This window comes from Vombatus ursinus, unplaced genomic scaffold (genome assembly GCF_900497805.2).
Source record: "Vombatus ursinus unplaced genomic scaffold, bare-nosed wombat genome assembly UNPS02014820.1, whole genome shotgun sequence".
NCBI lineage: Eukaryota > Metazoa > Chordata > Mammalia > Diprotodontia > Vombatidae > Vombatus > Vombatus ursinus.
The window spans coordinates 24,156,801-24,173,290 of record NW_020954598.1 but is presented as its reverse complement, the minus strand read 5'-3'; the positions used below and the strand labels follow the sequence as shown (position 1 = coordinate 24,173,290).

The window sequence follows — 16,490 nt, the reverse complement described above, 5'->3', positions numbered from 1 at the left end:
GACCAACTTGTCTGTTAGAGCTATTTTTTCTCTTCTGCTTCTTTCCGCCAGCCAACAATTGTGCCGTGCCCTTATTGAAAGTGTTCCTTTAGCTGTGTGGGGCAGGGATGGAAGCAGCCATTGACAGTTAAAAGGAAGGGAAGGTGGGTTACTGCTGATAAGCTCTCTGCTCCAGGAGGTGGATACTGGTTTTAATTTTAGCAATTTAAAAGAGCATAAGAAGCCAGAAAAGGCTTCCTTCCTTTTTTGTCTGTAGAAGGAATGAATGGTAGGAGGCACTCCCACACACAGAAGGGAATTTTGACTGGGCCCAAGGGTGGCTATGTCCCCAGGAAGTTAGTATAGTACAGTGAAGAGGGCACAGCATTTGGAGGCAGCAGGCCTGAATTTCAATCCTGACTCTTCTCCTTAGTATCTTCCTGACCTTGGTCAAGTCCCTTCCCTTCTCTGGGCTTCATTTCATAAAACAAGGGGGTTGAATCAAGACACTTTCTAAGATCTCTTCTGCTCCAGATCAATGAAATACTAGAAGACCCTGGGACCTGCTGGATTAACCAAGGGTGGGGAACCTGTGACCTTGAGGCCACATGTGGCCCTCTGGATCCTCAAGTGGGGCCCTTTGACTGAATCCAAACTTCACTGAAGTTTGACTGCAGTTTGGATTCAGTCAAAGGGCCCCACTTGAGAATCTAGAGGACCACATGTGGCCTTGAGGCCACAGGTTCCCCAACCCTGAGCTTAACCATGCACTAAGATTCCACAGTGGGGCAGATGGAAGTAGATTGAATTTCCATTGGCTTATCCAAGTGGTGTGAGGTTAAATAATCCATTTTTTTCAACACTTCAAAAGCATCCATGATCATCTCACCACAAATACTTCCTTCACAAACACAGATTTGCACTCTTACTGGACAATTCTTCATTTGATTCAATTCAACAAGCTTTTATTAAGCTATGAGATGCTATGGCCGAAAATGTCATCCCCTGCCGATCAAGCATCTGAGAATGAACATTTCTGCACTGTAAGGCTGGTCCTCAGATGACAGGTTGCTGGGCTCATTCTTGAAGCCTCTTTAGCTTAGCTTAAACTAGCCAAAGCTTATCTTTCTTTCTCTAGCACAGCTTTGGAGAACTTAGGACCCCTTTGAGCACATAATAGGACATAAAAATAGGAAGTAGAGGAAACATTCTGTTGTGACTCCAGAAATCTGCTCCTTTGGGGTAGGTAGGCAGGAAGAATGCTTGAGTTATTTTTCCCCACGGGTACTAGGTTCACATCAAGGTGTAAAGACTCTATGTAATTTGAATTGTTGAGTGGGAGCTCACTCATGCACACATGTGTACAAATACACACACTCACACACACACACACACACACACACTACATCCCATTGACTCCCTTGTGATGTATTGCAAACAGGTTGGAACCAACTTGCCAGGCTGGTGGTCTAGGAAGGTTATTTCTTAGGAGTGACTATGCTATGTTCTCTCTCTTCCAGGTGAAAGAATGGTTGTGTCTGAATTGCCAGATGCAGAGAGCTTTGGGGATGGACATGACCACTGCACCTCGTTCCAAAAGCCAGCAGCAGCTGTACTCACCTTCCCTTTCTCCTGCCCACTCCCCAGCCAAACAGCCCCAGCCTCAGCCCCAGCCCCAGCCCCAGCCCCACCCTCAGCCCCAGCCCCAGCCCCCAACACAGGCCCAGGGGAAGCCTGAACCAGAGAAAATCCCTGGAACAACACAGCCTGGGCTGCAACAGGGGCCTGGCGTCCAGCAGGCTGAAGTGCCCAGAACTCCTGTGGTGCCAGGGCAGCGGGAAGCCAAGAGCCAAGGACAGGCCAGATCCACTGTGCCTCAGGAATCAGGACGGGTTTCCCCTCATCCCCATCCTTCCCCAGTCAAGGGAGTTACTCCAACCCCTGGGTCTGGGGCTCAAGAACAAGCCCAAGAGGGACTCACTGGGAAGCTTTTTGGCTTTGGGGCCTCTCTGCTGACCCAGGCCAGCACACTTATGTCTGTCCAGCCAGAGGCCAGTCCACAAGGCCAGCCATCTCCTGGCAAAGGGCCCCCCAAGATAGTCTTCAGTGATGCCAGTAAGGAAGCAGGGCCCAAGTCATCAGGGCCCGGACCTGGGCCTGGGCCTGGGCCTGGGCCTGGGCCTGGACCTGGGCCTGGATCTGGGCCTGGATCTGTGCCTGGATCTGGGCCTGGACCTGCGACTGGACGGGGACCTGGGCCAGCACCTGGGGCAGGCGCTGGGCCTGGACCCGGGCCTGGAGTTGGGCCTGGGGCTGTCCCTAGAGCTGGGCCAGGATCTGGGACTGGGCCTCGGCCTGGGGTTGGGACTGGACCTAAAGCTGGGCCTGGTCCTGGCCCTGCTTCGGGGCCTAAATCTGAGCCTGGGCCAGGACCTGGGGCTCTTGGTCGACCAGCAGGGGCACCTAGTCCAAAGCAAAGTAAGGCAGAACACCAGACTGCTCCCAAGGCTGTCCCCAAGCCAAAGGAAGTGCCGAAGGAAAAGGTCAAATGCCCACTGTGCCAGGCCGAACTCAATGTGGGCTCCCGGGAGCCATCCAACTACAATACATGTACCACCTGCAAGCTGCAAGTGTGCAACCTGTGTGGCTTCAACCCAACTCCTCACTTGGTAGAGGTAAGGAATAAATCAAGTGCCCTAAGGGGAACTGGCATCCTTTTCAGGGCTTGGGTCAAGCTAGTAGGAAACTAGGAAGAGACAAAATCCCTGTGCTTTTCCCTGATCGATCCTTTGTCCTAATATGCCTTCAAGGGAAGGAGAATTTAGAAATTGGGCTTGTAGCTCAGCTTCCCACTATTTTTCTAAGTGCTGAAAACCTCTACTGAGCAACATTGAGCTTGAGGTGATAGGGGTAGGGGTCAAGGAGATGCTTGGTGTAGTGGCTGGGTAGTTGTCATGCAGCATGATTTCTGATCTGCCTGTCTGTACCCATGGCAGGATCTAGCCTAGGAGATGGTGGGAGAGTGAGGGGAGGGGGGAAGGGAGCAGGTCTCAGCCCCAGGAAGGGGAGAAGGGCTCCATTGCTTCATAGAAGGAAGTCTCTGGTGAAGCAGCTGGTTCACTGGTGGCATGGCGTCCCTTTCCATGAGTACTAGGGTAAGCTTCCAGGGCACAGTGAGTGGGTTAAGCTCTGGGCACAATTTGCAGGCAGCCCTTTCCCCAGAGGCTGATTGCTAAGACTGGACCCCAGGCATAAGCTGGGCCAGGCTGAGCTCGCCTTGGGCCTGTGTCCTTAGTTCTCTGAGGCCTGGTTCTCTGATTTGGCCTAGCTCAGCTGGATTTTTCCCTCTTGCCTTTCTTCTGAATATAGGTGTGAAATGAAAACTAGTATGGCCTTTGGAAAATCTTGTTATCAAAGAGAAGGAACCTTCATATGTCAGCTCAGGGCAATCAATGCAGTGCTTAGGCACAGCACATTTCCAGCATCAGCCTGGCACTGGGCTAACTCCGTGCTATTGGCAGGTTCACCGACTCAGCCTAGCAGCAGAAGAGAAGCCCTGATTGCTAAGGTCATAGCCCCTGGACACCTGGGGGATCTGAGTAGCCAGCCAGGAAGTGTTTTGGGCCCAAACAGATGCTGGAGGGGTCCTGGGTCTTGGCCTCCTGTTCCTGGGCTTCCTACTAAGAGTTTGGGACAAGTGGGTCTTGGATGGCAGGCCCTGAGTTTCTGCTGCCCTCCTCTAGTTGAGCCTAGTGGGCTGAGGGACAGATGGCCAAGCAGAGCCCACCTCTGAAAGTGCCTGCCTCCCTTGCAAGAAAAGAGGTCAGAGGGGCAGCTAGGTGGCACAGTGGATAGAGCACTGGCCCTGGATTCAGGAGGACCTGAGTTCAAATGCGGCCTCAGACACATAACACTTATTAGCTGTGTGACCCTGGGCAAGTCACTTAACCCCATTGCCTAGTCAAAAAAAAAAAAGAAGTCAGAGGAGGGAAGTGAGAACTGGGGCTGGTGGGACAAGGTCAATGGGGGTCCTGAGGAGCCCTGGAAGGCTGGGTCTGCTGTTGGAGGCTAGCTTCCTGAAGCCTAACATTTCCAGCACGCTGTAGCGGAAATGAACACTAAAACCAACACCAGCAGACTGTTTTGTTCCTGGACCCGCCAGCGTGGAGGAGTCCCGCATCTCCTCTGAGCCTTAGCATCCTCATCCCAGAAAGAGGAGTTTGACTAGAGGGTCTTCCTTGTGCCTTCCACCTCTAAACCCTGTGCACGTGTGAACAGATGTAAAGCTACATAAATGCGGAAAGAACCCTTGACTTGGAGTCAGGAAACCTGAGTCTGTAGTCCAGCTCTGACACATAATAGTTTTGGGACCTTGGGATCATGTCACGTCTCTGACCCCAGTTTTCTCACCTGTGAAATGGGGATGATGATTCTACTCCCTGCCTCATATAGCGGTTGTCACAAATGTGCTTTATAAGACTTCCTGTGCTATAAAAATAGGGGCTATAATTTTGGGGGCCTGTGTGGGCCAAGTCTCATGACTTTACTAGTCCTTATGAAACCCCTCATTTGGGGATATCTTCCTTAGTTGTAGGACATCTCTTTGGAACATTATTGATGAAAATATGTTTTTAAAAAGGGAAATCTTTGGCAGCTAGGTGGCACAGTGGATAGAGCCCTGAAGTCAGGAGAACCTGAGTTCAAATCTGGCCTCAGACCAGTCACTTGACACTTACTAGCTGTGTGACCCTGGGCAAGTCACTTAACCCCAATTGCCTAAAAAAAAAAAATCTTTATTTACACTGTCCATTTCAGTGAACTGTATCCCCTTAATTCATTCCCTGCCCCAGGGCAGACTCTCCCTGTGGCCAATTCTTGGTCTTTGTCCAAAGCAGGTACTCTCCCCTCTCCTTCCTCCAATAGTAGGTCATCCTGACGGCTGGTGGGGTAGGCTAGGAGTGGGGAAGGGTGGACCTAAGAGCCGTTGAGATCCTAGCACCATTTTGGGACCTCACAATTGCAGCTATGGATTTGAGTGGAACTCCCAGAATGGAACTCTGGATCCTTCTCAGCATCCCCAGCCTAGCACTAGCTCACATTTCTGTGATGATCAAGAGTTTGCAAAGCACATCCCATAGTGTTCCAGCCCTTTGGCAGCAGTTCTGGGACCCAGAGGAGGTTTCCAAGTAGAATCAGATGGATCAGCTGGGCATAAAGCAATAGGACTTGTATTATGATACACTAACTCCCTTAAAGGAAAAGCTCAGGGCCTAAAATAACTCGCCACCCTCACCCCCCCGCCGCCCTGCATCTGTTGCCCCCGACCAAGCAGGAACATGGGGAGCAGGGGAGGAAGGGGGTCAATGATGGCTGCTCTCAGCAGCTCCATCACTCCTAGTCTCTGTGGGATTCTGAGGTCACAATCATCTTCTCTCCAGGGTAGCTCATTAAGGTACTGGAGGTGATGGCTTTTATAGGAAGGGGGCAGGTTCTCAATAGGACCTTTCTTATTGGCATCCTGTCCCTGGCAAACACTTGGTATTGCTCATGGTGGGGCTGTCCAGGCAAAGGCATGATCAGCAGCAGGTAGAGAAAGTCCTACAGCCCCTTCGCCTTTCTCTGTAGCTGTATCATACACTTTGTTCATGGAAGGATCAGCATAAGATTTAGAGCTGGTAGGGACCTTAAAAATCAAGTCCAGCTTATACCCAAAGTTTGTCTCATTTTCTCCATCTTCAAAATGGGGATAATAATAGCACCTACTTCCCAGAATTGTTGTGACAATCGAATGAGATAATTAATTATAAAGTATTTATATAAATGTTAGCTATTATTATTATTGTTGTTGTTGTTATTATTATTATCTGACAGGTGTAGGAAAGTAGGAAGAAGAGGAAAAGGATCCAGTAGCAGGCTACAGGCTGACATGCTGCCGCTCATCCTCAGGCCCCTTCTGTCCACCACACACTTGAGCTCTTGGGCCTTACTCTGCCATTTCTTCTATAATCAGAATTTCAATGATTTTTACTCTCATTATTATAATTGCTTACATTTCTGTTGTTTCCGCAACGCATAACACAGTGCCTGGCACGTTGTAAGGGCTTAATAAATACTTGTTGACTGACTGACTGAATGACTGACTGAGTCATAGGATTTGAACTTGGAGGAAGCTTTAGAGACCATCCCATCCAAGACCCTCATTTCACAGAAGAAAAACTGAGGCTCAGAGTGGTTAAGCAACTTGCCCAGGGACACACAGCTAAGTAAGTGGTGGGGTGGGGATTTGAACCCACCAGATCCAGGGCTCTTTCCACTATACCACTGCTGCTTCTCAATTCACTTCCCTTCATTTCATAAAATTATACAATTTAGAGAATTCTAGGATCATGAAATGCTAATAATATATGATAGTTTTCCTCCTTTTTTTTTTACTTTATTTATGCTGTTGGTTTTTACACCACTCATTTCCTGCTACACTCCCCTTCCCCCTTTAGAATTCTCTCTAACAAAGAAACAGTTAAGTAAAATGGATAAAATGACTGACATGCAACATTCCATACCCCTGCCCCCCCCCCACTTCTACCAGGAGAAGGAAGATGTATTTCTCCAACCATTTGCCAAGACAAAAAAAAAATCATAGGTTTTAACACTGTATTGGAACCTGGATCCTTCCATTTTACAGGAAACTGAGCCCCAGTCCAATTCACTCCAATTTACTTCAACAACAGTTAGTGCCTACTAAGTTACTGAGATCCAAATCCCAGCCTCCCCTGTGGTTAGAGCCCTTAGGTGTCTGGGCCAAAGGCCTGGCTTCCAGGTGCAGACAGGGGTGGGACTATGGTGGCCCAGTCTGTCAGACTCAGTGATGAGCTCAATGAAACTTGTACCTTGAGACAGAGCCCTGGGGCCTAGCCAGCAGCTGAGGTGGCTATAGGACTCTCAGGGAACTGCTGGTCAGGTTAGAGACTGGAGATACCTTTAGTTTGGTCAGAACGGGCCCTTTCCACCTGGCCCCAGCTCACAGTCTAGGCTGAGACCTCATCTGCACCTTGCTTAGCCAGATGGCCAGCCAGCCCCTTGGGAACAGGCAGGGTTTAGAAAGCCTCGTTTGCTCCAGGTGAATAAATATTCCTGACAGCTCCTCCCTGGTGACCCCTGGACAAGGCCTGAGGAACTGCTGATTCAGTCCAAGCAGAGATTTTTCAAACACTTGCAAACTATTCCTGTCCTGGGTTGTTATTTTTGGTCTCTTATTAACTGCTTGGCTCTGGCACTTGGTATCTTGGCTGCCTGCCCCATCCTGCTCCACCAGGGGTTAATGCCATTCAGGGGCTTCCCTTCACCCCCTAGAGATGCCCCCCTGCCCCACTGGGTCCCATCCCTCTCCTGCTGAAGTGGTAGCTTGGCTAAGTCCTTCTTCCCTTTGTGGTCCGATACTCCCTTTGGGAACTACCGTTTCTTCCTGGCAGAGCCTAGTCAAGATGCAGCCAGGATCCAAGCCTAGGCCCTCTCTTGGGGAGGAGAAATGATGCCTGTGTTCTCCAGGGACCTCAGCTGGCCTTAGTTTTGCTGTTTGGGCTCAGGGACTGTCCTAGTGCCTGTCAATCTGGATCTAATCCTCCAAAAGCACTAACACCCTGCTTCTAGTGACTGATGAGGCAAATGAAAGCTTCCCAGACAAGGGGACACTGCCCTCAGTGAAGGCAAATGGGAGGGGGAGGGTGGAGAGGGGGGCCATTCTGGATCTGGCTCCACTGACCCAATCCAGGTGATGCCCCAGCTCAGTTCCCTTATCTGTTTTTACAGAGGGCTGGGCTGGAGCAAGGCTTCTTAACCATTTCTGTGTCATGGACCCCAGTGGCAGTCTGGTGAAGCCTGTGTACCCTTTCTCAGGATTGTGTTTGGTTGCTTACATTCCTAATTTGAAGGAATGCTAAATTTCATTTGGAGGTTAGGGAAAATAAAGCTGTGATTTTTTTTTCCCATCCAAGTTCACAGATCCCCTGAAATCTGTCCAAGGGGCTCATGAACTTGAGGCTAAGAATCCCTAGACTTTAAAAAATAAATAAATGATAGAACCCCTGGACTGGATAACCTTCAAGCTTCCTTCCAATAAAATCCTTTTGTTTTGTTCAATGCCTCTGATACTGTTGTGTTTCCCTATGTTCTTCATAGTGCCTGATGGCACACAGTGTGTATTCAATCAGTCAACAGTCATCAAGCATCTATTAAACACCTACTATGTGCCAGGCACTGAGGATGCAAAGACAGAGAATAAAACAATCCCTACTCTCAAGGAACTTGCACCCAAGTGGAAGAGACAGCAACACATATATAAGTATTCACAGAACAAATATAAGAAAATAAAGATAAATGCAGAATAATTTGGGAAGGATGGTGTCTGCAGTTGGGCTTCTCTCAGAAGATGGTGCCTGAGATACACCTTGAAGGGAGAGAGAGATTCTATCAATCAATCCATCCAACAATCAAAAAGCATTTATTAAGCACTTGCTGTGTGCTGGGCACTGTACAGAGTGCTGGAAAAAATAATCCCTGTCCTCAGGGAACTCACACTCTAATGGAGGAGAAAGCATGTAAATTATTAGGTACCTCTACAAGATACAGGCAGAGTATCCGAGAGGTCATCTCAGGAGGGAAGACACTAACAGCTGGAGGCAGAGATGAAGAGGGAATGCATTCCAGGCCCTGAGGACAGTGCAAAGTCACTGAGGCAGGAGGTAGATCGTCCTCTGTGCAGAACAGAGAGGTGAGTGTGGCTGGATTGCCAAAAGAGGAGTAATGTATACAAGGCTAGAGAGATAGGGTGGGGCCAGGTTTGAAAAGCTAAACAGGAAGTCATATTTGATCCTAGAAGCAATAGGAGGTCACTGAAGTTATTGAATGCAAGTGTGGTTAGATAGGTGCTTAAGGAAAATCATTTGGGTGGCGAGGTGGACTGGAGTGGGGAGAGGCTTGAGCAAGGGAGACCAATTAGGAGGCTGTTGCAGTAGTCCAAGCCAGAAGTGATGAGGGCTTGAACTGGAGTAGAGAAAAGGTGGGAGATGCAGGAGATGGTGGTAATGATACGATTCAGCATCTTCTCCTGTCTCCGCCCAAATTCCCTCTTCAGAGCTTTGCAGTCCACACCACTGCCCTAGAATACAGATAGCAGGGGCAGCTAGGTGGCGCAGTGGATAGAGCACTGGCCCTGGATTCAGGAGGACCTGAGCTCAAATCCGGCCTCAGACACATAAAAACGCTTACTAGCTGTGTGACTCTAGGCAAGTCACTTGACCCCATTGCCTAGCCCCCCCCCAAAATATATATATATAGATAGATAGATAGCACTGTGAAAATGTTGACTAGTATTGATACACTGGGGTGTATTTTGGCCATTGATCCACACTAGTTTGGTCTGCTGGGATGACAGCCTTCAGCCTAAAGCAGCAGCTGTGTGTGGTTAGGAAGCTTTGGGTGAGGGCCACAGGGAGTGGGAAAAGAGGTCTGTTAATGGTGATGACAGGTGGTGCTGCTTATGCTAATGATGGTAATGATGAGGATAAGGGTAGTGATGATGCATAGAGATATGACGAAGATGATGATGATGGTGAAGATGATGAAGATGATGATGGTGGTGGTGGTGAGGATGAGGAGAAGGAGGAGGATTGGGGTGGGGGGAGTCTGAAGTATGGTGGCTTTGGTTACTCTATGCCCACCTCAGGCTCCAAACCTAATTTTTTAAATGAAATCTTTAAGTACACTTAAACCAATCCTGGGAGCTCCCATAAGTAAAGCATACCAATTTGTATTCTGTACAGTTTCACTTCCTTCCTTGTGACCTACTTTATATCTTCTTAGTTGTTCCTGATTTTCCTGGCAAGTATCCAAGACACCTGTCCCAGGCTTGGGAAAGAGGCACTAATTTTTTTAGTTCTGCCTGAAGTTTTGAGTTTGACTTTAAATAGCTATCTCTCTCTCTCCCTGTCTCTTTCCCTCTCGTTCTCTCTCTCATCCTCCTTTCTCTCCATCTCTCTCTTTCCCTCCCTTTCTTTCTCTCCTCCTTCCTCCCTCTTTCTCTATCTCCCACTCTCTCACTCCGTTTCTCTCTCTTTCTTCCTCCCTTTTTCTTTCCATATGTCTGTCTCTCTCTCTCTCCCTCCTTCCCCGACCTTTCTTTTCATCATTCCTTTTGTCTATAAGTCTCTGTCTCATTGGCATGCCAACCTAAATTTCTGGGGCAGTGTAGGTGGGGGGGAAGTAAACAAAAGAAATAAAAATTTGAGCCCCACCCTCAGGAACAGCACAGGCATGTTGGAAGAAACCTAAGAATGCTTACAAATCACTAAATGTCAATGATATAAATGGCCCCAGTTCTAGTTTCTGTATGCTGAGAACCATGGGGTTGGAGTGCTTGGAGGTAGGGATAAGGGGGTGATTCATCAAGGAAGGAACTCTTGGTCCCAGTACTTTTCCAGGCTTCCTCATCCAAGATTAGGAGTGGATGCCCTACTGCTTTCTGCTTCCCACCAACCCCCACCAAAAATTTCTCTTTCTTGCCCGCCCAGGACTGAAACTCTGTTGGGCCCTCTTCTTGCTGGCTCTCAGCCCTAGACCTTGTAGGCCACCTCCAAGTCTGAATTGTATCTTCTTTGTTGTGCCACTGAAAAGCTGTAGGAGCAGAAGGCTCCATTTTGTTCTCCTGCTTTGGCCACGTTGACTAGGAGCAGTCTGCTTCACAATGACTGAGAATCATGTGACTTGATGATTTATTAGGAGAAGAGGAATGTGTCCCCCAAATCAGTGGATGTCTCTTTTCTTTTACCTGGGTATCTGAGTTCCTAGTTGCTTTCAATAATAGCTTACTCCATTGTATTTGTGACCTCACCAATGGAGCCATACTGACGCAGATAGCAGCTTATCAGCTGTCTATCCTGTTGTATGCCTCTTGTCCTTATCCTCCTATAAAGTCACTCAAGGGGGTCCACCCAACAAGCTAGAGGCCTTCCTTGAATTCTCTTGACATCACAAATGAAACACACAAACTGTCCCTTCCTCCCCTTCAACTAAGTGACCAACCCATCTTTTTCACAAAATTACAAAATCTCAGGATCAGAACACACCTCAGGAGCCATTTAGTTCAATTCATATCTGAAGGACAAGCTCCTTGCTACTGACTAGTAGTTTTACATCATGGGAATATGCCCTGCCTCCTTTGGGGAAATACTCCTTCTTCACTCAGTCCTTCTCTTGATTTTTTCCCTCCCCACCACAACCTGGAATAAATCATCTGCGGTACTCTAGCCTTTCTAGGGGTTTCCTGAGACTCAAACAATCCCAAAAGAAAAGCCTATAAAAATTCGCTATGATCTGGGAAGAATTTGATCATTTCTTGGATGACACCCTTTAAACCATTTTTCCTGCACAATTCCTCATTTATAATGTGTTACAGCCTGCTCATACCCACCGTGAGTTCATCATTGCCCTTTGGGGATCTTCATCTTCAGTTCTTCAGGGACCATAGTATCCCGTAGTTTGCAGTCATATAGCAACACCAGATGAATCTTGGTATTTAAAAATGGGCCTTATTTTGAGAAATTTGAGATCATTGAAAGAACTTTGCAGTTTTCTAGTGACAATCCAATCCTATTCCTATTCAATTCTGGACCCAGCTCACTGTCCATTTGGAGTTTCTGCCTGAGATGTATATGCTATTGAATAATCTCAATGGGTTATTCATTCAACTTTATATCATGGTCTAACAATAAGCGTTTTTCATCTATATGATTTTTCCTCTGTGGATAGGGAGACCAAACACTTTGGAGTGATTGTTTAGGAGCCTCATTTAGAAGGCTTTACAGTGTCTAGGGACTTGATACAATTAGGAGAAATATCAAACAGAAGCATCTGGAGAATCCATCCATCTGTAGAGAATCCTTTTCCTAATGGTCTGTAAATTGGTGCTTTTCCATGACAGTGGCAACCATCATCTCTGGTGAGCATGTATTGTTGTTGTTCAGTCATTTCAGTCATATCTGACTCTTTGGAACCCCATCTGGGATTTTCTTAGCAAAGTTACTGGAGTGGTTTGCCATTTCCTTCTCCACTGGTGAGCATAGGGCTCCAGTTTTATGCCTCTGTTGATTTCAATGATCATGGTGTTGTAGAACATGGTTATTTCTATTGTTGTGTCTTTCAAAGAATCTTATAAGATTTCAACATGTGCTTGGGAAATACCTTGCCTTTGAGGCAGTATTTTGCCTTACCAAATAAAGTGCTTTTAAGATAGCCACCAAGCAATAAGTGCAATGGAATTGTGTATCCTCTCTACTTTCAGTCCATTTTGTGATAGTAAAGATGGGGTCTCCTGTGGAATACTGAGTAGGAAAGTCTGCCTGCTCCAGTCTAATATGTTAATCAAGGATGTCCTTGCTGCATGTCAAACATACTTATTAAAAATTCTATATAAATAGGAAAGTAGGCATACAGGTTATAGTTGCTGATGTTCTCTTAATCACCTTTTATTTGTAATAAAGTCCAAAAATGTTTCCACATCTTTGCCATCTTCCCCTTCTTCAGATACCTTGAGAATCTAACCTTCAGTGTCCTTGAAAGTGTGTTGCTTCTAGCTCAGGCTAGAACTCCTCCATGTATACTTGGTCAGGTCCAGCTGCTTTTCCAATCTGTTTCCCTTAGTGTCGTTTCCATTTCCTCTAGAAACACATCTAGAGTCTAAACTTAACTGCTCTATTATCCTTTGGAGTGAAAAGAGTTTGTTATAAAAATCTTTGCAGATCTTTTCCACATTTCTACCATTTGTTGTCTTCTGCCCACTTTCATTCTCAAATGCCTTCAAGTGATTACTTAGTCATCTTACCAAGCCTTCTTTAAACTTAATTCCCCCACCAGTGCTCTTCACTATTTTAAGTTGATACTGTTCATAATCTTCTTCCATCCTTCTTTATAAAATCTTACAAACAAGTTTATATTCTAAACCAGTGTGACCTTTGTCCACCATATCTTTTCAATTGGCAAGTAGGTCAAGTATTTGCTGACTGAGGTAAGTTTCAGGCTCTTTTGTTCCCATTGTTAGGGATATAGTTTCATATAAATTAAACTTCAATATGAAATTGTTATAATTGATGTTGTCGTTTCCTCCATCCATTTTCCATTTTTCAGTGTCAGTTTTTAAAAATTGGTCAGGCTAGAGTAATTTTAATTGCATGTCGTGGCTTTATCTTGTTTTTTTTATTCTTATAGCTTTGTTTTGATTTTGATCTCTGCCCTAATGAGTTGGTGGTCTGACTGAAGACAGCTGATTCATGAATGTCTCCTACATCAGCCATGAGTCATTTCCTGTCCATTAAAATATAATCAGTTTTATTCTTTTTTGTGATGTTATTTGGCGTTTACCATGTCTTTTACCTTCAGATTTTTTCTCAGAGAAAGTATTTGTGTAGTCTGGAAGTCTTTGGCCACGTTTATTACTTATTTCTGAACCATATTTTCCAACAGTTTTTTTTTTTGGCCTCACCTATGCCCATTTTTGCATTGAAGTCACCAAGCATCATTCATTGATTTTATAATATTTATAATATTTCTTTAACTTCTTCATCCTTTTCAACAGATATTGGCCCATAAGCTGCAGTTACTTTAATGATGGTCTTTTTGCAAATACTAATGTGACCACCTCAATATGAAATGACCAAATGTTTCATAAAATTATTTTTCGAAGACAGTAACTTATGTGTTTTTTCTAATCTTACCTGCTCCTTCTGATTTCATTATGATATATTCAGTATAATTCATACTATTACATTTGTCTGTGATACCATTTACCCAATACCCGATGTTCGAAATCTTGGTTTTTCTCAGGGATTCATCTCTCTGTCTCTCTTCCCCCTTCTCTCATATTCAATTACCAAATCCTACTGATTCTACTGCTACTATATTTCTGAAATTGTCCCCTGTTCTCTCTTCCCACTGTCAGTATCCCAGGGTAGGCATTCACCTATACTAGGTAGCAGTGACCTCCTACTAAGTTTTCTGATCTTCATTCTCTTCCCCATCTATTCTGACCTTAATAACATTACTAGATAATCTTTGTTCTGCAAAGATCTGGTCATGTCATTATTATCCTTGAAAATCTTCAGTGGCTACCTTCCAATTACCTCCTGAGTAACATACAAGCTCTTTCAATCAACCAATAAATATCAAAAAATCAATCAAGAAACATTGATTAAGTGCCTGCTATGTTTGCTAAAGACTGGAGATACAAAAAGAGGCAAAAGATATTCCCTTCCCTAAAGGAGCTCACAATTTAATGGTCCTTCACCTGACATTCAGTCACTTGTCACTTCCTTTTCAGCCTCATTTCATGTCACTTCCATCCACATACTTTATACTCTAGGCAAACTGGATGACCACACACATTCTGCACATCCTTGCTTTTTCTCAGCTTGTTCTCTAACCCTAGAATGCCCTTCCTGCCACTCTTGGCCTTTTGAATCCCTATTTATCTTTTATTTATTTATTTATTTATTTATTTATTTATTTTTAGGCAATTGGGGATAAGTGACTTGCCCGGGGTCACACAGCTAGTAAGTGTCATGTGTTTGGTCTGAGGCCAGATTTGAACTCAGGTCCTCCTGACTTCAGGGCTGGTGCTCTATCCACTGCGCCACCTCGCTGCACCCCTACTTATCTTTTAAAGCCCAACTCAAATGCAAAGTCCTTCACCAAGTCTTCCCTGATCTTCCCTAGCACTTAGCGTGGTGCCTGGCATGTTTATTGATTGATTGATCTCTCCCCAACTTCCACCACCATCCAATGCTGACTATGACCTTCCACCGTGAAACTCAAAAGAGTTTTCTATTTGCTCCTCACTAACATTGGATATTATAGTGATCTGTGTATGTGTCTTATCCCCCTACTGAACTTCGAGCCCCATGGATGCATCTCCTTACACCTAGCACAGTGCTTTGCACACGGTAATTTTGTTGAGTTGAATAAGTAATGAATGAGTAAGTATCTCTGCAAAAGAGAAATAGACTTTGGTGCACTAATCTAGAGAGCAGCCCTCCCTGTTCCTTCCTGGCCTGTGCCAGGAAGCAACCTTCTTGGCCATCAGTGAAAATTCTTCTGGGCTCCTCTGGACCACAATTGTCACCAAAAAAAAAAAAAATAGCTTTTTTCCTGGCTTCCTTGACAGTCAGTCTCGACATCAGAAGGGATGGTTAAATTGAATTTCCTTTCCCCTGTCAAAACCTCCTCTTTTTGAAAAATATAAACATTGAGTTCTTCAGTGAGTCATTTCATAATTAAGAGTTGTTGCTTCCAAATTCACTACCTTGTTTATTTTTGAAGGATAATAATACACTCAAGCTTAATTTTTAATTTGCTTTCTATCCAAAATAAAGATTTGCAAGAAAAGTGGTGGGCCTGGGATTAGCAGAGTTAGGTTTCCAATTTCTTCTTTTTTTAACCTTACAAAAGTTCAAGTGACATTCCCAGGAAGCTCAGGCCCAAGGAGAGCCCTGATTACTGGTATATTAATCATAGCTTCCATTAAAATAGCTCTAATAAAACACTTTACTAACAACAGCCTTGTGAGGTAGGTAAAGTGTGTTTTAATATGTCCATTTTACAGATGAGGTAACTGAGCCCCCGAAAGGTGATATAACTTGTGTCCAAGGTTACATATCTACTTAGTGGTGTTTGGACCCCGTGGTTCCAAGTTCATCGTTGTTGTTTTTCTACTTCATTCCCAGAGGGTCTGGCCTAGAAGTCAGACATACCTTGTCCCCAGGACAAATGAGTGAGCAGGTGAGGCAATGATTAATTCTAAGCAAGGGGCTCTAGATCTGAGAGGGCCACTGCAGAGTGGCTTGTGTGTGGTGGGGGAAAGGGGAGTAAAAGCAGAAGATTTTACTCATCCTATATCCTTGAGGCCTCCAGAGCATTCCACTCCAGCTGGGATCTTTTCTGACAAAACCTCACCGGGCACTGGAGATTATGAGGACAGAAGAAGGAGGCACTTAGGGTGGAGTATTTTCACTCTTGACATCTGAGCATGATTGATGGTCCCAAGGCAGATCACAACTTCCTCCCCCCACCATCCCTACAAGCACATGGTCTGGGAAAGGCACAGGGTGCGGAATGGTCAAAGGGAAATGCTAGTGGCCCCTAAACACATCCCTGGAGATTGATTGCTGCCGATGATCTCGATGCCTGGAATTTCCAATTTGAGAGTGAGGATGGCCAACAATAGTGGGAAAATGTTTGTCCCATATGGCCATTTCTGCTATCAGCCATGAAGAATTGATTAATATTTCTCATATGGTCTGGATCCTCTGGCAAGCCACTTAATGTTTTAAGATCTCTACCTTCTCATCTGTAAAGCTGAGGTTGGACTAGGTGCCCTCCGAAGTCCCTGCCAGCTCTAAAACCCATAATTCTGTGAGTTAGTGGTTCCCCTCCCATCCCCCAGCAGCTGGGGAGGGAGCAGTGCTGGG

At 45.6% G+C, this 16,490-nt stretch overlaps 1 protein-coding gene across 1 annotated transcript in view; it reads left to right on the top strand.

The window, feature by feature from the left end:
• BSN (bassoon presynaptic cytomatrix protein) overlaps positions 1-16,490 on the top strand; it is a 235,341-nt gene that overhangs the window by 175,277 nt on the left and 43,574 nt on the right. Inside the window, 4 exon segments of the mRNA XM_027836899.1 lie at positions 1,500-1,633; positions 1,677-1,813; positions 1,900-2,192; positions 2,400-2,654. Coding sequence (XP_027692700.1) covers positions 1,500-1,633; positions 1,677-1,813; positions 1,900-2,192; positions 2,400-2,654 — 819 coding nt within the window.